The following is a 25,005-nucleotide window of genomic DNA, read 5'->3' as shown; positions in this document are numbered from 1 at the left end:
GTATTTCATTTGATTGTGAAATGTTTTTATGTGATATTGTGTGCATGTGCACGTTTTTATAAATACACTAAAAGTGACCACTGTTACCTTAGTCACTCAGCTATCTTTTTGGTGAACCATTCTCTCATATACAATTTTTTTACAATTAAATTTTATTGTGAATGATTTTGAAAGGATATGATTATGTTTGTAGAAAAGGTGCTAAAACACCTCTACTATAATGATAGATAAGTGTATCTTAATAAGCTTTGATGATCACTACCGTAAAGAACACCTTTCCTAAAAATAATTGGTGACAGCATAAAAAAAGATATTATAGAGCTTGATTATTTTTTAATATTTTGTGTGCTTTGTGTGTATATGAAACACAAGCCTTATGATTTCTCATAAACACATAATACTCACACCTTGTAACACTTTAATTTCTAATATACAGGTATTAGAGTAAGACAACCAAAATCCTGAATAATCTGATTATTTTTTCAGATTTTGTTTTATATTACTTGTAGTGCCCAGATGATTACTGTGCCTGTCAATATATCAGCTGATGTTATGAGTCATGGTGTTGGATAAAAGGTCTCATTAGTACTGGATGTGAAAGATGTAATGTGGCTTTTGTATATAACACATCAGCTGTTTTCCATCATTGATTTTTAGAATTGAAGTACTTAGTGTGGTAAATTCCTGCATTAGTGAAACAAACCTGAACTGATTTATTAGTTGTAACTCATAAAATGGGATCACAGCTAACCTAGTAATTGAATATTAATAGTATATTCTGAAAAATAAACTTTTGAGGACCAGAAATAAAATACTACATATTTTAAAAAAAAGTCCTGAAATTTTCTTCTTTTTTGCATTATTAGGAATGTTACAAAATGTTAGATTTAAATTTGTGTTTACTGTTAACATGGCTTGGAACATGTGTACATTATTAGGAATGTTACAAAATGTTAGATTTAAATTTGTGTTTACTGTTAACATGACTTGGAACATGTGTACATTATTAGGAATGTTACAAAATGTTAGATTTAAATTTGTGTTTACTGTTAACATGGCTTGGAACATGTGTACATTATTAGGAATGTTACAAAATGTTAGATTTAAATTTGTGTTTACTGTTAACATGACTTGGAACATGTGTACATTATTAGGAATGTTACAAAATGTTAGATTTAAATTTGTGTTTACTGTTAACATGGCTTGGAACATGTGTACATTATTAGGAATGTTACAAAATGTTAGATTTAAATTTGTGTTTACTGTTAACATGACTTGGAACATGTGTACATTATTAGGAATGTTACAAAATGTTAGATTTAAATTTGTGTTTACTGTTAACAAGGCTTGGAACATGTTACATTATTAGGAATGTTACAAAATGTTAGATTTAAATTTGTGTTTACTGTTAACAAGGCTTGGAACATGTGTACATTATTAGGAATGTTACAAAATGTTAGATTTAAATTTGTGTTTACTGTTAACATGGCTTGGAACATGTGTACATTATTAGGAATGTTACAAAATGTTAGATTTGTGTTTACTGTTAACATGGCTTGGAACATGTGTACATTATTAGGAATGTTACAAAATGTTAGATTTAAATTTGTGTTTACTGTTAACATGGCTTGGAACATGTGTACATTATTAGGAATGTTACAAAATGTTAGATTTAAATTTGTGTTTACTGTTAACATGGCTTGGAACATGTGTACATTATTAGGAATGTTACAAAATGTTAGATTTAAATTTGTGTTTACTGTTAACATGGCTTGGAACATGTGTACATTATTAGGAATGTTACAAAATGTTAGATTTAAATTTGTGTTTACTGTTAACATGGCTTGGAACATGTGTACATTATTAGGAATGTTACAAAATGTTAGATTTAAATTTGTGTTTACTGTTAACATGACTTGGAACATGTGTACATTATTAGGAATGTTACAAAATGTTAGATTTAAATTTGTGTTTACTGTTAACATGGCTTGGAACATGTGTACATTATTAGGAATGTTACAAAATGTTAGATTTAAATTTGTGTTTACTGTTAACATGGCTTGGAACATGTGTACATTATTAGGAATGTTACAAAATGTTAGATTTAAATTTGTGTTTACTGTTAACATGGCTTGGAACATGTGTACATTATTAGGAATGTTACAAAATGTTAGATTTGTGTTTACTGTTAACATGGCTTGGAACATGTGTACATTATTAGGAATGTTACAAAATGTTAGATTTAAATTTGTGTTTACTGTTAACATGGCTTGGAACATGTGTACATTATTAGGAATGTTACAAAATGTTAGATTTAAATTTGTGTTTACTGTTAACATGGCTTGGAACATGTGTACATTATTAGGAATGTTACAAAATGTTAGATTTAAATTTGTGTTTACTGTTAACATGGCTTGGAACATGTGTACATTATTAGGAATGTTACAAAATGTTAGATTTGTGTTTACTGTTAACATGGCTTGGAACATGTGTACATTATTAGGAATGTTACAAAATGTTAGATTTAAATTTGTGTTTACTGTTAACATGGCTTGGAACATGTGTACATTATTAGGAATGTTACAAAATGTTAGATTTGTGTTTACTGTTAACATGGCTTGGAACATGTGTACATTATTAGGAATGTTACAAAATGTTAGATTTGTGTTTACTGTTAACATGGCTTGGAACATGTGTACATTATTAGGAATGTTACAAAATGTTAGATTTGTGTTTACTGTTAACATGGCTTGGAACATGTGTACATTATTAGGAATGTTACAAAATGTTAGATTTAAATTTGTGTTTACTGTTAACATGGCTTGGAACATGTGTACATTATTAGGAATGTTACAAAATGTTAGATTTAAATTTGTGTTTACTGTTAACATGGCTTGGAACATGTGTACATTATTAGGAATGTTACAAAATGTTAGATTTGTGTTTACTGTTAACATGGCTTGGAACATGTGTACATTATTAGGAATGTTACAAAATGTTAGATTTGTGTTTACTGTTAACATGGCTTGGAACATGTGTACATTATTAGGAATGTTACAAAATGTTAGATTTGTGTTTTCTGTTAACATTGCTTGGAACATGTGTACATTATTAGGAATGTTACAAAATGTTAGATTTAAATTTGTGTTTACTGTTAACATGGCTTGGAACATGTGTACATTATTAGGAATGTTACAAAATGTTAGATTTAAATTTGTGTTTACTGTTAACATGGCTTGGAACATGTGTACATTATTAGGAATGTTACAAAATGTTAGATTTAAATTTGTGTTTACGTTAACATGGCTTGGAACATGTGTACATTATTAGGAATGTTACAAAATGTTAGATTTAAATTTGTGTTTACTGTTAACATGGCTTGGAACATGTGTACATTATAAGGAATGTTACAAAATGTTAGATTTAAATTTGTGTTTACTGTTAACATGGCTTGGAACATGTGTACATTATTAGGAATGTTACAAAATGTTAGACTTAAATTTGTGTTTACTGTTAACATGGCTTGGAACATGTGTACATTATTAGGAATGTTACAAAATGTTAGATTTAAATTTGTGTTTACTGTTAACATGGCTTGGAACATGTGTACATTATAAGGAATGTTACAAAATGTTAGATTTAAATTTGTGTTTACTGTTAACATGGCTTGGAACATGTGTACATTATTAGGAATGTTACAAAATGTTAGATTTAAATTTGTGTTTACTGTTAACATGGCTTGGAACATGTGTACATTATAAGGAATGTTACAAAATGTTAGATTTAAATTTGTGTTTACTGTTAACATGGCTTGGAACATGTGTACATTATTAGGAATGTTACAAAATGTTAGATTTAAATTTGTGTTTACTGTTAACATGGCTTGGAACATGTGTACATTATTAGGAATGTTACAAAATGTTAGATTTAAATTTGTGTTTACTGTTAACATGGCTTGGAACATGTGTACATTATTAGGAATGTTACAAAATGTTAGATTTAAATTTGTGTTTACTGTTAACAAGGCTTGGAACATGTGTACATTATTAGGAATGTTACAAAATGTTAGATTTAAATTTGTGTTTACTGTTAACATGGCTTGGAACATGTGTACATTATTAGGAATGTTACAAAATGTTAGATTTAAATTTGTGTTTACTGTTAACATGGCTTGGAACATGTGTACATTATTAGGAATGTTACAAAATGTTAGATTTAAATTTGTGTTTACTGTTAACATGGCTTGGAACATGTGTACATTATTAGGAATGTTACAAAATGTTAGATTTAAATTTGTGTTTACTGTTAACATGGCTTGGAACATGTGTACATTATTAGGAATGTTACAAAATGTTAGATTTAAATTTGTGTTTACTGTTAACATGGCTTGGAACATGTGTACATTATTAGGAATGTTACAAAATGTTAGATTTAAATTTGTGTTTACTGTTAACAAGGCTTGGAACATGTGTACATTATTAGGAATGTTACAAAATGTTAGATTTAAATTTGTGTTTACTGTTAACATGGCTTGGAACATGTGTACATTATTAGGAATGTTACAAAATGTTAGATTTAAATTTGTGTTTACTGTTAACAAAGCTTGGAACATGTGTACAAACCAAGATTTATCGTTTCTTAAAACATTTTAATTGGGAATTATAAACATTGCATATGTAGGCAGATTATTCTTTATTTTGTTTTTAATGTGCACATCTGTGAACCAAGGCAACAGTATCTCCAAAGAAAATCAAATACCTAATATTGGAACATGGATTTTTTTGTAGGTTATGTTTTTCTTTTCAAAGCATGTCATGTATTTAATATGTGGTAAGGATGAACCACATTTAATGTGTTTTATGTGTTACAGGTTCTAAGTTCTTGCTAGACGAGTATAAAAAATGAAGATTGTGAAGAGAAGATTAGCCTGTCCACAAACAGTACAGCACATCTGGGATGCCATTGTTTACATCCGTCAGCAGAAACAAATCCCAAATTTTGATAGGATATCTAGCTACATGCGACGTAAATACAACCTGAAGGGTAATGATTTAGAACGACAGTTGAATTTTGCAGTTCGAGATAAGTTGGTAGTGATAAAGAAAAGTGTTGGATGTAAGGGATCTAAAGTTGGTGTTGAGCAGGATGGATACAGACTACCTGATGATCCAATGGTGAGTTTAAAATTCACACCTACTTGTATGTTTTGTCACCTACATAAAATAGATCTTTGTTTAATGAGTGAATAAAACTAACTGATACATTTGTTGTAGTTTTTTCAGATAGGTTAAATGTATTAACCTTTCTTATGATAATAGGTATTTCAAATTTGTTATTTAAATCTAAAATTATGAATTACGGCTGATTTTTCAAACACATATAGTAAGATCTGTCCGAGATATGTGTTTAGAAAATAAAAACTCACCACTTTGAACATTGTTATTGGAAACAAAAAAAGTTCTAGTAGAATATGGTCTAAGGTTCATTTCATGAGGTAAATAATTACATTCTTAATACATATGGATTGTATTATGAAGATTTAAAAAGATGTGAGGAATTACAAAACTCTTCAGTATTAACGAATGAAACTAGTTATTAATTTAATTGGAATTTTATGAAACAAGAATACTTAATACACATCTCGTATCACCTCGTAAGTTAAAGGCTCACAATGTCAAATTTATAATTTAAACACAAGCTAATTAGAAGTCATAATGCCACAATTCAATTCTAGGTATAATATAATCATAGAAAATACTCATTAAAACTATCTTTTGTTATCCACCTGTTTAAAAAAAATCTGAATAATTTATACTTTTTAAATATTTTTCCTATAATTTTTAAATTCTGAAAAGAATTGTTCAATTCATGTAATAACTAAATTGCTATTTTAAAATTTTTGGGGAATTCTTGGTTACAGCTGTAATCTTCTCACACATATTAAGTCCAGAGTAAATGTGGATCTTGATATGAGTTCTGAAAAATAATGCCATTACAGAATTGTGTGTTTTCTGGTAACCATGTAATTCATCTTTAATATTTAAGATGTTTGTAGACATTTTCATCTTATAATTTTCTACCAGTCATTTGATGTTTACATCATTCTGTCAAAACAAAGGCATCCCATACCTCTGCTGCTGTTATAACCTTAATTTGATATTTTTATTCCTTTATGATTTAAACATTATATATTTCAAAAATAAAAAAATAAGTTTTATAAATCTACTGCTAGATTGTTTTTATAATATTGTATTGGTAAAGAAGGCTTTTTCATGTAGAAGTCCATTCTTAAACTTTGGTGAATAACTAGCTACTGATTAGGTCTAACTAAACCCCTGCAAAAAAAGTATTTTTAACCCTGAGTAGTTCAAGCTGGAGTTAAAGTACAGAAGACTGAATCATTTTTTAAAAAATCTGTTATAATGAAATGGGGATTACTTTATCATGGTAATAAGTTCAGTATCTCTAAACCTTGTTCTGTTAGAAAAGGATAGTTTACTGTTTCAGAGTTAAATATTAAGATATTTAGATTTTTTTCTTCTGTTCTGAAGGTTCAGTGATATTCCTATAAATTTGCTTGATAACTGCTGTTTCAGCACTCTTGGTTAATCATTAAGCGAATAATAATGGTGATGTACTATCAAGTTCTTTATGTACATTGAGGTCAGTAACCTGTTTATAGAAGTATAAACTGCCAGACTGTTAACAATAAATGCGTTAGTAAAATGCATAGTGCACTTAACAATGACCTGTATAAAAATCCTTTTGTTTTGATTCAGTTAATGGATAAACCTGATGATTAATACTTAATATTGCAAAAAATAAGAGATCAAAACAATTATATGAACTGTAGGTACGAGAAAAGGGATGTTATTTTGTGAGTTTTTTTCACAACTCATTAAATGTCGAGTTTTTCTCTATGTAGACCTGAAAATAGTTTAGTTGATAGTTAGCAATTTTGCATAGTAATATTTTAAGTATATATTAATTGCTTCTAATAAGGTTTGGATATGATTTGTACAAAAATAATTTGGTCTGCAAACATTACATGGATTTGAAACCTTTTAATATGATATTATTTTACTCTTAGCCTATACAGGTTTTTTTGTTTTTTCATTTGGGACAGGAAAAGGAAAACATTTTTGGAGATATAAGTTACATTCTTCTTTTATTCCTTTTGGGCAGGAAACTGAAAGCCATGATTGGTACTGTTTTGAGTGTCACCGTGGTGGAGAAGTTGTGTTGTGCTCAACGTGTCACAGAGTTTATCATACGTTCTGCATCAAGGAGGATGTTTCTGATAAGTTTATCTGTTGTGTATGTAAGGTAATGTACTCTTCATGAGATTCCCCTTTGGGTGCGTTGATAAAGTATGATGTAACATCGAGCACTTTGCTACATTTAGTCTTTTTTTTTTTCTCTCCATTACAGGCAGAATTTTTCTTTTATTTAAATAACTCATTTTAATTTCTACAAATTAAAGTATTTTCTGTCACCAAATTATGCTGGTCATGGGATCAAAATTTAGTTGTGAATGTATTCGGCCTTTCTGTTATAATGAAAACTGGATGATTAACTCAAAGTACACACATTAATGTCACTTAAAGTAGTAATTAATCAAAATTATGCGCAAGTTGATTAGTGTTACAAAAATAATTAATAAGGTTGTCAGTGAAGGTCATTACGATTATTATTGTTTTGGATAAATTAAAGTTTATTCAACTTAAATGGTCATTGTTATGTCTCACAAAATTATTAAACAAATTGAAAGTAAGGTCTTTTGTTGTTATAAATTGATTATTCAAACTATTCAAGTAATCAAAATATTGCTCTCACATTTTTTTGTTCTTAAGCACAAAATTACAGGAAATGTTTTAGTTACCTTCTGAAGATAATTGATTATAATAGGATGCAAAATCTCTATTTTTAAAGAGTTACTCAAAAAACAGTTGTGGGTGTTATGGGCCAGTTTCCTTCCTTCGATTGGCAGTTCAAAATTAGGGATATCATCAAATGGACTTTGTACCTTTTTGCCATAAACAAAAATAACAGACAAAGGTAATAAAAATAGCTAATTTAGCTCCCAAAAGTCATGTCCTGTAGAAAATTTTTCCATGTGCATAAATATACGACAAAAGACAAACTATACATGTGAAAACGGCTGGCTTGGGTTGAGAAAATTTTTATGTAGAGGAGTGAACAATGTTTGGTCGAAACAGCCCTTTTTTCTTATATATTTTTCTCTCCAAGTGGGTTCTCTTGTCATCACTGATTAAAAGACAAACTAATTCCATTAAATGTGAATAATACTTGTTTATATAATTTTGGACAGTGGAGATTGAGTATTGCTAATTCTTATTGGTTTAGTCAATATTTATCTGAGATACCTATATTACTTAATTTTAAAAGAAGTAATTTGAGGCTTTTAATACTATTCTAATGGTTGGATTACTGTGCAGGCCATACACAAAAATACATATATTACTCTTTACTACCAGAAACAGTCTTATGAGAAGCATTTTGTCTAATCATAGTATTTGTATTGCATTAAAAAAACATTCAGAAAAAGTGAATGTTTTCTAAGAAAAGAATTATTTTCTTGGAACTACTGCATGGGAAAAGTGTTCAGATTGTGTTCTTTAGTCTTATGTAACTTATTGCTTCAAAATGATTCAATGTAAATAGCTCAAAACTTTCATAAATTTTGCTGATATAAACTGAAATGTTTTTATATATTAAAAGTGATACCACTTGAGGAAAAAAATAATAGTTTTTTTAAGAACTCCAGTTTCTCATTATTATATTTACAAATTACATCAGTAAAGATATAATCAAACCCTCAAGTATAGTCCTAGTTAAATTACTTGTTTATGGCTATAAATCATTTTGTTTATAATCTACAGATTAAACAGATATAAAGGATATGACAAATTGTAATATACTTATAAAAAAAACATTAATATATCTCTTCTAAGGGTTGGTATTTATTTAGATGATGAAGAAGCTTTGGTTTTTTTCGAATTCTTTCTTTTTATCCTGTGGTTTCAATATTTTTGCTCAGTTTTTGGTTTTTTAATGACAAAAATAGAATTTGCCAATTGGTGAGTGAGATATAATATCAAGAAATACAGTTAAAAGTACAGGATAGTGTCTTGTATATATTTTATTATGTTATGCAGTCTTATTGTTGGTTCAGTTAAAGAAGAGAAAAACTAAAATTGAATGTAGTGAATGAGCAGATTTGTAATTAATTTTTTTTATCAAACTTGTTTTTCTTCTAATTTATTATGAACATTTAAATATTTAATTTTGTCTTTTTAGTTCTTTTAAATAAACTTTGTTATCCTTACATTTGACATGTTGCTCATGTGTTCAAAGGTTAATTGTATGTTACCAAAACAATTTCTCAAATGATACAATGGAATGTTGTTGGAGATGTGTGTTACAGTGCCCAAGGCAACATGTTTAGATCTTGTATATTTTATTCATGTCAAATTCTTGACCTTTCAGCAATGTAATGTATGTGTGCATGAATGCATTGTTATGAAAAGTTTTTCTGGAGAGAATTTTTCAGACAGTAAGTTTGTTTTAGAGCCATTGATCAAAATATCTTCACTAATGTTAATGAAAGAAGAAATACTTGCATATGATCTAGTCCAAACCTAGAACAGTACCCACATCTGTAAATTGAAAATTGATAGGAAAGAGAAATCTCCAAATGAAAAAATTATTGCAATAGGTTGAGAATACCTCCTTACACAAACAAAAACTTGAGGTTTGGTGAAGGCTCATTAGAAAAAAGGTCCTAAGCTTCCAACCACATCATGAAGTGAAGATATTTTGTAAAGAAAGATGTCCGAAGAAACCAGAATCACAGTACTTTTATCTGATTTGTGAAATTCTAAGTGAATTCAGGTGGTTTATGGTACATTTTTCAGGATGTGTGATCAAAGGTTGTCTCCTTCTCATCCTTCATAGAATCTTTTTAACAGTTGTGATCTTGAGTAATAGTGCATAACATGTATCATGGCTGTAAGACCGAGAACAGTTGGCAGTTGAGAAAGTAGTACACATGTTACCTGTAACTTTATTCTCATAATTTACAATTAATTCAAAATGTAATGAAGTTTTTGAACAGTTATAATCAACACTAATGGTGCTTCCTATTTTTCTGTAGACAATGAAGAGTAAAAGTCAGGTAAAAATAAAAAAAGATGAAATGAATGCCCTTCTCAGCTACACCTGCCTACGACTAAAAGAAAAAGTAAGAACAACAAGGTATTACTTTTAACCCTTCAGCTGCAGTTCACATTGTATGGTGTTAGTGTAGGTGACTGTAGTTGGCATGATATGATGCAAGCATTTTGCACAATGTTTTGAATGGCCTGCTGCAAAAATATATGAACATTTTGCATGTGGGACAGTAAATGTGTTTATACAATCTGCAAATGAAGGGTTAATAAGCAAAGTACAAAATGTTTTTATACATGGTTGATGTTTTTATTTTTAAAGCTTTGTGATAAATATTTACGTATCTGTTTACTGAAGTAACTGCTAAGCAGTTTTAACAAATCAAATACAGTTTAAGAATGAAGCTGTAACTTGTACATTGCAATATTTTATTATCAATTTCATCTTATATTTTCACTGTGTAACATTCTCTGTACTGATTACAATGTAATGATATAAAAAAGATTCACTATCAAAACCTGCTATAATAGTATATTTATCATATACATTGATGTCTTTTCATGTGTTATTGCTACTGATCTGATTGAAAATGCATTAATCTGTTTTTAAATCCTTATTTCAAAAATAGACATTTAACTGTACCCCTGCAGCTATTTTCTCGGCTAATTACTAAGAAATAGAACTTCAATTTCTTAGTGATCTTTTTACATTTTTATTTTTAATGTTTAATAACACCTGACCTATAAAAATCTCTCTCACATGATGATGATTATTATTATTATTTATGTTTTTACATCTACTAAATAGATACCGAGCTCATTCAGCTTCAGCATAATACAAGGTCTGTTCAAAAAATACGTGGACTGTTTAAATTGCGCGGCTCCAGTTTGTTCCAGGGGAATCCACTTGGTGTTGCTAGGTTCGCACAGATCAGCTGATTACGACGCCATTTCCCGAAAGTGAAGTGCGATTTTTGCGTTTGGCGGATTTCAGAATGAATGACCTGAAAGAGCAACGACTTGCTGTGAAATTTTGTATTAAACTTGGAAAATCTGCGACTGAAACTTTTGCTATGCTTAACACGGCTTATGGTGATGTTGCTATGAAGCGTACGGCATGTTTCAAGTGGCATGAACGTTTTAAGGATGGTTGACAGTCCATTGAAGATGATGAGCATCCTGGACGTCCTTCCACGTCAACTGACGACCCACACGTCGACAAAATCAACACCATGGTGCGGGCAAATGGACGTCTGACTGTCAGAGAGCTTGCTGAAGAGTGTGGAATATCAGTTGGATCTTGTTACGAGATTTTGACCGAAAAATTGAAGATGCACCAAGTTGCTGCGAAATTTGTGTCACGCTTGATGCCGGACGAACAAAAAGCCCATCGCATCCAGGTTTGTCAGGAACTGCTTGATCATTCAGAAGAAGATGAAAACTTCTTGTCAAGGATCATAACAGGTGATGAATCGTGTTTATGGTTATGACATTGAAACGAAGGTCCAATCGTCCCAGTGGATGGGTGCAACATCCCCCAGACCCAAAAAAGCTTGCCAAGTTTGATCCAAGGTCAAGGTGATGCTGACAGTTTCCTTCGATGCTAAGGGTGTTGTTCACCACGAGTACCTCCCCAAAGGCTCCACAGTGAACCAGACTTACTACATTGAAGTTCTGAAACGTCTAAGGGACGCCATCCGTCGCAAAAGGCCAGAAATGTGGAGGAGTGGCGACTGGTTTTTCCATCACAACAACGCTCCAGCCCATTCAGCCCTCAAAACTCGTGAGTTTTTGGCCAAACGCTCGATCACTGTTCTTCCCCACCCCCCCTACTCACCTGACCTTGCTCCTTGCAATTTTTTCTTGTTCCCCAAACTCAAAAGACCCTTGAAAGGAAGAAGATTTGAGGCGATTCGAGATTAAGGCAAATCACGACGAAGGAGCTGGAGGACATTACAAAAGAAGCTTACCAGGACTGTTTGAACAAGTGGAAACACTGTTGGGATAAGTGTGTGCGTTGGAGAGGAGAGTACTTTGAAGGGGTCCCAGACCTGTAACTTCTAAATAAAGTACATTTTGTTTTATGACGTCAGTCAGCGTATTTTTTTAACAGACCTCGTATGTCCTGTCTACTGATGTTTATATTTTTTGCATTGCACGTGTGATGTTCATCTGGAACCTTCTTTTGCAATACTGTATTGTTTTTTTTTCATGAGGCCTTCATTTTGTAATTTCATTTTCAATTTTTTTTTCATTTTTCATTCAGATATTATTTAAGCTGATGAATACTTTGCTTCTTTTGTTTGAGATAATTTAACTGTGTCACACAAAACCAAGGTTGCTCAAATATTTAATTTCTGGATTTTCATCTTGAAAGTTATGAAGGTTTACTTTTATACTGCCATTTTGAAAAACTTTGAGAGGCGTGCATTCTCCTTCATGCACTAATGACTTGTATATTGATAATCAGGGAGTGGACAAAAAGAAGTGGTCATCCTTTAAAATGTTAATTTGTTACATCTTTTGTTTGACAGCAGAAAAGTATGTGATACAACGTATTTAGAATACACTTAATGATATCTGTTCAAATAAGATCTCAAATTCTAATTTTAACACCAGTTTTTGTGAGTACCTGAACTTTTCATGATTTTAGTTACATTTTCTCGCATGTTGTAGTTTCTCAGATTTTATTCCGATTAGCCTGCAAAATGACATAACAAGTTTCTCTGCAGTTGTGGAGTCATTAAAAGATATTTAGAAATAAGAAGATTGATGTTATGGAATGGCCAGATCAATTTGAATATTAGTGGGTTGAGTTAAACTGATTAATGAAAGATTGCAAGTCAAACATGGAAGATGAACTTTTTGAAGTACTCAAATAAGTTTGACAGTCAGTCACTTAGGAATGAGGCCTGGCATAGCCAGGTGGTTAAGGCACTCAAATTATAATCTAAGGGTAGTAGGTTTGAATCCCCATTACACCAAACATGCTTGCCCTTTCAGCTGTGGGGGCATTATAGTATGATGGTCAATCCCACTATTCATTGGTAAAAGAGTAGCCCAAGAGTTGGCAGTGGATGGTGATGACTAGCTGCCTTCCCTGTAGTTTTACACTGCTAAATTAGGGACAGCTAGCACAGATAGCTCTCATGTAGGATTGAACAAAACTCAAAAACCAAAAAAAAAACATTCAAGAACATTTGTACAAGCTCATTGAAAGCATGCTACTTTGATGTGAAACAGTACTAAACTACAAGGGAATGCCATCTTAATATTAACTTGTGAAACTGGTTTGTGTTACTGAGTTTCATTTTTATGTTCAGTTGTTTTTTGTTGTTCACCCCCTGGATATATACATACATATATATGTATGTATGTATAAACAAAAGCAAGTCCAAACAAAAGTAAAAATGCTGCACTTGTCAAAAAATATCCCCAGAGTACCCTAGGTTTTGGAGGTCACTGAAGAAATAGGACTTGCATTGTGGTGGGGATACATTGTTTGTCAGTCTTAACCTTTATTCACCATTCTCACATGAAGGATATTAAAATAATCAAAGAAATAGAAATGAAAATTAGATGAGTGAGATGTATGTGTTGAAGCCCACAGCATCCCACTTCTATATCACCTTTCGGTCACCTTCAAAACCTAGGGTACATTTTATATTGCACATTATAGCCTGTACCCTGTGGGTACTTTCAGTTGGTGCAGTGTTTTTTATTTTTGTTTGGGTTTGTTTTTGTTTATAAAATTATTGTTAGTCAGAGCTTTGAATTTGCTGTTGTTAATGCAGTCCTTCCTTTTGAGCCCCTCGATGTGAACTCCTGTACATGGTGAGTTGTCCTCCCCAAGAAGTTTCTGTACTTTCAGTTTACCTCCTCTGGGATATAAACATCCACCTGTGTGTTTGCTGCTCATGGTGACCCGTGAAGGGAAGGAGAGGATCTTGGTGGTTGAGGGGTCTTAACTCCAACACACCACTTTGGTTTTGAATTCCTGTAGACAGGCAGTCATGGGGTGGTTTCCCAAGATCAATCACGCTAGTCCATTTGGGCCATGGTCAACTGAGTGCCAGCATAGGACATCCTCAGTGGGTGTAGTGGACATTATGTCTGATACTGGTGTTTGGGTATAGTGCTCACAAAACCCTGGCACTGTAGTACATCCCCTCGTATGGCTCCATGGTGGGTGGGGTCAGTGGGCACCAAAATATTCTTTTTTTATTATAGATATCCCTCAAATAAAAAAAATAAACAAGCATGAGAGCATAGAGAAAAATCAGACTACTGGCAAATGACTGCACATTGATGAGTCTGTACAATCAAGCTCACAACTTGAATCTGTCCTGCGATTTTTAATTATACATTCTTTAACTGTAAAACTCTTAGGACAGGTGTCTCCATTTTTTATTCAGAAGTGTTTAGAATGGCTTGCTGACTTTCCTAAATCAGTAAAAAATTACAATCTGGGGTCATTTTAGTGGAAACATCTTCATTACAACATTCCAAACATCTCTTGAAATCAAAGGCCATTGGAGATATACCAATTGAGGTTACTCCTCATTCTACTTTGAATTCTTCCAGAGGAGTTATAGTTGAGAGGGATTTAAAGACCATTCAAGAGTCGGAGATCCTCACGTGTTTCACCAGCCTAGGTATTACAGCCGTGCACCAAATTTTTACTCGTAAAGATGGAATTATGGAGCCAACAAATGTTCTAATTTTAACATTTACAACATCATGTCCTCCTACCACAATCAAGACAGGATATCTGAATTTTAAGGTACAGTCTCATATTCCTAACCATGTTAGATGTTTTCAATGTCATTGATTTGGTCATTCAAAAACATCTTGCTGTGGTTCCTTGACATGTGCCTGTTGTACTGGTAAAGACCATGATGCTTTTGAATGCTAACTAGAATTGCATTGTATTAACTGTAATGGTTCACATCCTTCCTATTTTACTTCATGCCCTAAATGAGTAGAAGAGAAAGAAGTACAATGGCTAAAGACAGTTCATAATATTACTTACCCAGAGACTCGAAAATTGCTATTTCAAATTCCATCTCAGACTTATGCTGCTGTAATCCATTCCACTACTATAATGGGAATCCAGACAGATCTTTCTGTGCCTCCTACAGAATCCTTAACAGCACATCTTAATCTAGTACTCTCCAAAATCAACAAAGTTAACGAATCAGTATCTACTTCTATCTCTATCCCTACCACATCTTCCAGTCATTGCCCAACTTCACCTTGTTCAAGCCCAGGTGTTTCCATGGGGTCTTCCTCTCTTGACACCCCAAAAACTAAATAAACCATTCATTCACATCCTTAATCACTGGAATGTATGTCTACAAACACTAACCTGCCTACTTGATCCAGAGCAGGATCACTACTGCTCTCTCGGAACTTGATCTTGCCATCTTATGTAAATCACTGATAGATGATTGTGTAGCAGCAGTAACTAACTGTATTGTCCAAGCAACTGCACAGTGCATCCGCAAAACCTCAACATCTTTCCAACGGCATCCTCACCCTTGATGAAATTCTGCTTGTTCTATAACATGAAAAGATCAGAGACATGCTTGGGATAAATTTTGTAGATATCCCATCCTTTCAAACCGCATTGCATTTCGGCAAGCACATGCACCAGCTTGGCAAGTTAAATGTCAAAGCCAGAAGGAATCATGGATTAAATACACCTCCAGCATTTCTTCAACTACCAGTCCAAAAGTCATATGGGACAAGATCTGGAAGATGAATGGATGGTATACTTCTGCTCCCCCTCTCTACATTAATTTTCAATGGCCATGAAGTTGCTGATGCTCAGAGCATTGCCAATACTTTTGATGAATGTTTCTTTCATGTATCTAGCTCTTCAAACTCATCCCCTTTCTTCTTAGCTGTTAAAACACGAGTTGAACATCTGCCACTTTTTAACTAATTGTCCCTATGACTACATTTGCCCTCTTACACTGGTGGAACTCAAAATTGTGCTTCATCAGTTGAACCAGTGAACCTGATGATACATTAAGAGATGCTACACCACATTTCTCCTGCCTCTCTTACTATTCTCCTGGCTGTCATTAACTGGATATGGCAGGAGAGTGTCTTTCCTGATGCTTGGTGCCAAGCTATTGTACTCCCTATTCTTAAACCTGGGAAGGATCCAAAGATTCCTTCAAATTACTGACCAATTGCTTTAACAAGTGGTCTCAGTAAGACCTTAGAGAGGATGATTACTGCTCGTCTTGTTTGGTTTCTTGAATCAAACAACCTTATCTCACCTACTCAGTACGGGTTCTGAGGACAATACTCCACAATAGACAACTTAATTTGCCTTAAAACATCAGTCAGAGAAGCCTTTTTGAGGTGACATCTTGTTTCTATTTTTTTTTATTTAGAGACAACTAATGATACAACATGGAGATATGGCATCTTGTGAGACCTTCACTCATACAGATTGTGTGGTAATTTGCCACTTTTTATTAAGCATTTTTTAATGAACTGCTGATTCCAGTTCTGTGTGGGCTCAACACTTTCTTGTTTTTTCCCACAGGAACTTGGAGTCCCTCAGGGCTGTGTTCTGAATGTGACACTTTTCATTACAAAGATTAATGCCATCATTGAACAGCTACCACCTACAGTTGCAAATCGTCTTTGCATTGATGACTTTCACATCTCCTGTCAGTTATCAAACATGAGGTTTATTGAGCGACAGCTACAAATCACTCATATGCATAAGTGGGCACAGCAAATGGGTTTCAACTTTCTCTCCCTAAAACTGTTTGTGTACATTTCTGCCACCAGCGGTGTATTCATCCAAATCCAGGACTTCGTATTGATGATGTTGTATTTCCCGTCATCCCTGAGGCAAAATTCTTAGGTCTTATATTTGACTGTAAATTAAACCTTATTTCCCATATCAAACAACTTCTTGTAAAATGTATGAGAGCACTGAACATCCATCGTGTCATCTCTTCCACCTCTTGGGGAAAGGATCGATACTCCATACTTAAAATTCATCGTGCCCTTATCAGATCCAAACTTGACTATGGGTCTGTGGTTTATGATTCTGCCAGAACTTCAGCATTGAAAATGTTGGATCCTATCCACCATTAGAGGCTTTGGCTTTGCACTGGGGCCTTTCGTGCTTCTCCAGTTCAAAGTTTGTATGTGGAGTCCCACAAACCCCCTCTGTATATTTGCTGTTTTCAACTGTCTCTTATGTTTGCTTTCAAACTTCGCTCTTTACCACAGCATCCTACTTGGGTTTTTTTTCCCATCCTCAGTGGGCCACACTTTTTTATAATAGAAAATCTGCCATTGTTTCTTTTAGCTTTTGTATCCAGGAACAATCAGAAAAATTGAATCTATCTTTGAATAGCATAGCAGTATCAACAGATTGGCCTTTTCCACCGTGACTAATTACTATCCCCAACTGTGACCTATCTTTGAGTCATCTGAGGAAGGCTAGTACTCCTAATTGGAAACATTACTCTTTATTTGCTGAACATCTTTCAAATGATCCATCCATTCCCATTTCTACAGATGGTTCAAAATCAGGTGACTCTGTAGGCTCTGCCATGGTTTGTTACAGTTCGGTTGTAGCACACAGAATCCCCTCTACAGTTTTTGTGTTCACTGTCAAATTGTATGCCATTTCTCTTGCCCTGAATCATATTGAAATTGTGCAATATACAAATTATACAATCTATACTGATTCACTCAGCTGTCTATTGGCCCTGACATCATTCCATGTTAGTTATCATCCTACTCTTAGCAGTATCCAAAACTAACTGACCCATCTCTCTCTAACATCCATCTCTTTCCAGTTTTTTTGGATACCATATCATGTTGGTATTCATGGGAATGAGCTCGCTGACAGCTATCACAAAGTCCATTTGCTCTGGCCCTGTCACCACCGTACCTGTTGCATACATGGATTATGATCTAGTTATCAAAACCTGACTATACAGCAGTTGGCAGTTGTCCTGGAGTGAGCAACAAAATAATAAGCTTTTTCAAATCAAGCCTTCTTTAGCTCTTTGGCCATCTTGTTTCTGTAAAGATCAAAGGGAAGAATTTGTTTTGGCTGGACTATACATTGGTCACAGTTTTTTTAACTCATCACTTCCTTTTATCTAGTACTCATGCACCAATGTGTGGTCTGTGTGACAATCAGGTCACAATCATGCATATTTTATTATCATACCGTCTTTACAACCATGAACAATGATGCTATTTTAAACATATTTTTAAGGTAGATTTGTCCTTGACATTAGTCAATGTTATAGGTGATACTGGCTTCCTCACTCATGTTTTTACATTTTTAAGAGCCATTGGTCTTTTTAACTTCATTTAAGGTTTTTATTGGACTATATACTGTGTTAGCATGATTTCTTTTACACATTTTAATTTTTATTTTAACCTGAACCCAGGACTGGAAAGGCCACCTTCAGGTGGCTGACAGCAAATTTGAACTGAATGCTTTAGACTTCCTGGCAGGTCTTAATTTTACATATTTTAACTTAATTTCCATATACCATTATAGTATACTACATTTTGTTTGGCACAGATAGCCCAGTAGCTTTGTGCCAATAAACATGAAATGCCTACCTACCTACCTACCTTTTAATTTTGTTGTATTTTACTTGACTGTTTGCTACTATATGTGTATATATTTTTTGACATCGAGTTAAAATACTTTTTTTATTTTTCAATATGAATGACACTACACTGTTGTAGATTCAATGAAAAGTTAATCATGTCAAAACTTTTAGTGATTTAATTATGTTTGTTTCAGAAATTAGAGATGAAGTCATCAGTTTGGTCAGATCCTTTCTTACATTTAAATGAATACGACCAATTTTTGGACATTCCTTTCTCTTTCCCCTGTGTAGCACATTCTTCAAACTTTGATTTGTATCACCATATCACAGTTGTTTCTTGGCTGCTGTTGTTTTCATTAACCTCATTTGTTTCAGTTTTAATTTGATTACTTTTGAATAATTTGATTTTTTTTCTTCAAATCATTGGTTTCAAATTTTGGGTGACAGTAATTTTTCAGAAAAGTGCACATCTGTATCATTTTTTTTCTAGCCAACAAGTGGTGGATGTAAGTTCTTTAATCTAAACTTAATGTTTTTCTTTTAAAATAAACATCAATCAGATGCTAGTACCATATTATTCCCATCTTTTTCCAAACAACAAAACTTTGTTAGAAAGATATGAATGGAAAAAAGTTGGTGGGATGTTGAATGTTTCTGAAGTTGATTTGACTAGGATTATTTCAGTAGAGAAGGTAAAGCATTAGACTACTCACATCATATTATTTATTACTCAAGGGTGATTTTCAGATCAAGTAGTGAAAAATATTAAATAGGGTGTTGCAAGCTAAAGAGATCACTGAAAAAAAAATTGGAAGGCCAATAACTTGGCTGTTATCACTGATACTGACAAACTTGTGATAGATGAAAAAAACAACAACAACTACTTATTTTTTTTTTTTTTTTTGCAAAAGGCATTAACATGAGACATAATTTTATTTTTATGATATATAATGAAGCTCTATGGTTTACGGAACAGACTCGTGAACTTCACAAGATGATTCAGACAGAGAATGATGAGTGGAAGCAGTCTCGCCTGATCTACAAGAAAATGGATCTACTCACCATAGAAGAAAAAACACAAACAAATAGTTATAAAAGTCTTGAAGAATTTCAAAGTGATGCACAGAATATTGTTCACAATATTGTTATTTATTTCGGAGGTATGTGATTATTAAACAAGGTGTTGTTGATGATGGTTTTATTTTTAATTACTCACTTCTGTTTGTGTATGATTCTATTCTTTGAATTTTTTTTATAATGATTGTTAGTTATGAACAATTTTTGAAGAAATTTCAAACTAGATTGAATATGTAATCATTGGTACAGTAAGAATTTTCTCTATATAATAATAGCAGTCCCATGATGGGACTGTAGTGAGAGTATAGATTTACAGTGTTAAATTGGGGGTTCGATTCCCCTCATTGGACACAGCAGATAGCCAAGTATGGGTCTGCTGTAAATAAACACACAGAGAATGATTAATAATGCCACTCCAGTAATAACTAAACTATAGTAGCATTTACTAAAGTAAATAAACTTTGGTGGATTACACAAAGCAATTCTTTTTTTTTTTCTTCTGATTGTTTGCTTAATCACTTTAAGTTCATTCATTTATCATGAATTAATCATGAAGGGAACTGCATGTTACATAAGGTCACAGTTTTAAAAACTATTTTAGAACAGTGGTGATATTTTAATTTGAGAATCTAATTGCATATCGGAGAACTCTCCATAATAACTAAAAATGTTTTTAGTGCATAGTGTGATGGCAGATATGGCAAGGCAAATGTTACGGGATTGCATCTATGATTTGGGAGAGATTCGTCAATGTCATGATTGTTACCGCATGTCTAATGAGAAGTTGGATAAGTTTTGGTTTTGTCAGCCCTGTGTAAGTATGCAAACTAACTTCAAGTGTCACAAGAAATGATTCCAGTTTTGTTGTGAAACACATTGTCTTTGTTTTTAAGGAATACAATGTTATAAGCATAGTCTGTTAGTTGAATTAACTATTACTAATTGAATTCTAAATTAATAAATTAATGTAAGTTTGGAGTAATGTATTCTTCAGTATTAGATGTATAGTATATCATTTTTACAATAGAATTTGCTTTGTGAGAAAGTGAATTCAAGAAAAAATAAATAACAAAAGAAAACATTCAGTGCTGTATATTTTCCATTCATAAATATATGCTTTAAATTTATAATATCAAGTAATGGTTTTTAAAATATTTTGAATTATTCATTTGTTAAATAGTTTATCTTGCTTTTGGACCTTACTTAGAAATGGTGTTAGTCCTGTTGTGATGTCACCTTTAAACAAATCTTTGAAAACAGAGAAACAATAAATCTTTTGTTTATTATGTAAGCAGTTGTTTACTTTACAATAAATTTTGGTGTAAAGCCACAACATTATTCGAATACTTAATTTAGATTAATAACTGGGGAGTTAAAAGGACTTAAAAATAATTTTTTCCATTTATTTGATATAGAGTTGGAACATTTGACTAAAGTGAGAGAACTTTATTGGTTTTAAATAAGTAAAATATAAATGTGGTTAAAAGTGATAAAACACTGAATTTCTAATATATGTTTCATAAAACTTCATAATGTAGTGACAAGAAGGGAGAAATATCTTAACAAACACATTACAAATACTTAGTCATCCATGCACAAATCCTGGGGTTGAGAATGACACAGTGGTTACTGTGCTATGCTGAATGTTAGAAAATCAAAATATGAGAATTAATATGCTGCTGATTCCACATTGAATTTTCAGCTGTGAGGCATCAAAAATATAATATTCAGTTCAAGTATTTGGTTAAATGTAGTCAGTAACTGGTTTGGTTTCCTTCTGATCATCATTTCTAAATTAGGAATGATTAGAATTACTTCAGAGATCTTTCATCTGACTGGTTAGTGAATGTATCATATAAGGTACTGCAGTAGTTGAAAATGCAAACATTTTCCATGTGAACAAAGGAGAATCTGTGTTAGGAGTATGTTTAAATGACATTTACAATTTATTTTTCTCTATATATCTATCTATAGTTTGTTATAGTGAAATTAAATACATTTTATTGAAGTTAAATAGTAAAATAAGTAAAATCATAGGGAAGGACTGCCATTACAAATAGCAACTCCGAGCCTCTGACTAATTATGTTAGTTTGTTTTATATATATATATAAAAGTACTAGTAGAGTGTAAATAATAATATGACAGACTTATTTAATATGGTATGTGGGGTAGATTTAACATAGTGATTTAGAAAAAAATAAAAAGTATTTATGGCAGACTTGGTTAAAATAGAATACAAGATTATACATGCATATGTTTTTAATCAAACTCATTTAGCTTCTTAGATGGCTAATGAAGACTTAGGGTAGTTATGTTTAGAGATGTATACAGAAATCACAGGACAGTTTTTAGTTAGTTAAAAATGTTGTTACAACTTGGGATGGCATTTCTGATTAACTTTAAGGGAGAAGAGCATATTTCCAGTACATAAATGAAATAATACAATTTATGGGAATGTTTCATTCTACATTTGTTAAGAAATATTTTTTTGCTGAAATTCTCTTTGCAGAATCCACCACATGAATTAGTATGGGCGAGACAAAAAGGATTTCCCTATTGGCCAGCCAAAATTATCAAACAAAAGAATGAAACATATGATGTGAGATTTTTTGGCGGATACCATCAGAGGTACTATGTTCTGGGTAGTTTTGATGAACCCTGTAATGCCATTTGTTTTTGTTAAGGAAAGTCAGTTGTTATGAGAAAAAGAGACTGAATCCAGTTGTTTTTGGTCAGTTCTATCTGAACTATGGTGATGTGTGTGTGTTATAATTTCAAGTTCACCTTAATGGTATTGGTAGTTTAAAACATGTTAAAAAAACAAACTTAACTCATCTTTACAACTTATTACTGCATGATGTTCAAGTGTGAAAAATCTATCAGAATAGAGTGTGTGTTTACTTATAGCAAAGCCACATTGGGCTATCTGCTGAGCCCACCGAGGGAAATCGAACCCTTGATTTTGACGTAAATCTCTAGACTAACCACTGTACTAGCTGGGGCATCAGAATAGAAAACTTACAAAGATGAACGATTACATGCGTTGATTCTTGATTGTTGATTTAAAGATACAAACAGTAGTTTTGACCATGTGGTTTTGTATTCACATTGGTTATTTCTGATAGGTTATATATTTGTAATATTGTGAGATAAAAAACACATTGGAAAATTTTATGTTTGTTTGCAATTTTGACTAGGTGATTTTTATTTTCAGTAATGAAGCTCTGAGAACACATCATAAAAGTTTTATGGTCACATGTAATTTATGATTGTTCCAAATTTTTAAAATTTAAAAACTTTACCTGAAAAATTTGCAAAAAATATCCTTTTTTTTGTTTTTAGCCCAGAATATAACTCTAAAGGATTTACCACTTTTATGTGTGATTTATTTATACCGTGAAGTGGTTGATTTTAGAATAAAGTAGAATGAATGATTGTGATTATCCAGTTTCAAGGTTTTAACCTTCTTAAACTATGATTAAATATGCCTGACACAATATTAAATATCATTTCAGTAATAGAAAAATAATTTTTATTTAATTATTTTAGAATGTGCTGTATATGTTTATATTTGATAGCTTTTGATTGAGAAGTTTCTTTTAAACCATTGACTGAATGACTTTAGACAATTGATTTTTGCCACAATATTTTTGTTCAATTAGGGCTATTGTTGACAGTGACAATATTAAACCTATTAACACAAGCCTGCAGAAACTTTCTGTGAAACGTACAGCTTCTTTGAACAAAGCTTTAGAAGAACTTAAACGTCATCAGGAATTAATAGAGAAACAGAAAAAGGGTTCACAAGTTTGCTCTCGTCCAGCATCTTCAAGTTCCCCTCAGTCCGGATCCGTACCTCCGTCACGCACCAGATCAAGGAAGATATCTGACAATTCCAGCAGCAGTTATGAAAACACTGAAACTCTGGGAGAAAGTGTAGAAGATGAGGAGGATTTTGAAGATGAATCTCCATCTTCGTCGTCACAGAAAACAGCACGAATACAGGTGCTGTAAACTTTTATTACTCAGTGAAGTTGATAGGATTTATAAATGCTCACAGCAAATGTTGAAAATCATAATGTGTGAGGAGTTTATAAGAACACAGATGATATAATTGTTGTATTCTGTTAGCAATATTAATAGCTACCAAAAATACAAATATCAGTTGATTATATTATTGTGTATTACCTCATTATGAGGTTAATTGGAAGCAACTCATCTTGTGATTGACTTGAGAACCTAGTTTTTATTGTAGTCTTTTTAATTAAGTAAGGAACATCAGTTTTTTACAGAATAGCATAGTTTAAAACAAGGTTTACAGGATTTTTCAAAACTTGCTTTCGGGATGTACAATTACAAATGCAGTAAGGTTGGACCCCTTATGCAGAATTCTAGAATGAATATAACAGAATTCTTAGAGACAGCCTGAATTGTTTGTGCATAATTATGACCATTGCAACTAATAATACCAGTTGTCGTGAAGTGTGTTATTACATCAAGAAAAATTACACACTTCAGTTTTTCTCCTCTACTGATACTGGCTTACCGTATTCCATATATCAAGCTATATGTTATGGCAAGCTCAAAAGTAATTAAAGGTGTTATGGTGCACTCACTAGATGTGTGTATATGTATAATAAAAGAAACCATCTTTTGGTAACACTCAGTAATAGTCAAATTGCCTCAGTCATTAGAGTGCCAAACCTCAAATGGAAGTCTTATGTTCAAATATCAGTACAGTTGGCTTTTTTTAATAAGTGATTATGCTTAGAGCAAGATCTCTTAATGTTCAGAAAAACACAAATACCATGATATTTTAAATTAATATTTGTTAATATTAAATTTCAAATGCTGGAATTCAAAGTGGCTCAGTGCTTACAGTTCTGAACTCTCATATGGAAGCCTTGAACTCAAATCCTGGTCTGTTTGGGATTTTATGTCAGTTTTATACACACAAACATATCAGTATAAATGAAATCAGGGATTTGAAATATTGATTAACATTTAAGTTCAAAGATGGCATGCTTTCAGCAACATGCCTTTTGACCTTTTCTTTTCATTTGAACACTTCTAACACTATCCGAGAAATAAATTCTAAATTAAAGTTCTGAATAAAACTAAA

At 32.3% G+C, this 25,005-nt stretch overlaps 1 protein-coding gene across 6 annotated transcripts in view; it reads left to right on the top strand.

Annotated features, from left to right (window-relative positions):
- LOC143252543 (zinc finger MYND domain-containing protein 11-like) overlaps positions 1–25,005 on the top strand; it is a 61,454-nt gene that overhangs the window by 24,179 nt on the left and 12,270 nt on the right. For 4 of the 6 annotated variants that reach the window (XM_076504844.1, XM_076504848.1, XM_076504847.1 and 1 more), the window contains exons 2-8: positions 4,871–5,174; positions 7,186–7,326; positions 10,178–10,264; positions 19,782–19,965; positions 20,560–20,696; positions 22,393–22,511; positions 23,546–23,888. In XM_076504844.1, coding sequence (XP_076360959.1) covers positions 4,902–5,174; positions 7,186–7,326; positions 10,178–10,264; positions 19,782–19,965; positions 20,560–20,696; positions 22,393–22,511; positions 23,546–23,888 — 1,284 coding nt within the window. In that variant the 5' untranslated portion in view covers positions 4,871–4,901. Of the gene's footprint in view, positions 1–509; positions 604–4,870; positions 5,175–7,185; positions 7,327–10,177; positions 10,265–19,781; positions 19,966–20,559; positions 20,697–22,392; positions 22,512–23,545; positions 23,889–25,005 lie in introns of all 6 variants that reach the window. The other 2 variants (XM_076504846.1, XM_076504849.1) reach the window with 2 other exon arrangements.

This window comes from Tachypleus tridentatus, chromosome 6 (genome assembly GCF_004210375.1).
Source record: "Tachypleus tridentatus isolate NWPU-2018 chromosome 6, ASM421037v1, whole genome shotgun sequence".
In the NCBI taxonomy this organism is placed as follows: domain Eukaryota; kingdom Metazoa; phylum Arthropoda; class Merostomata; order Xiphosura; family Limulidae; genus Tachypleus; species Tachypleus tridentatus.
This window is presented reverse-complemented; position numbering and strand designations above follow the sequence as displayed.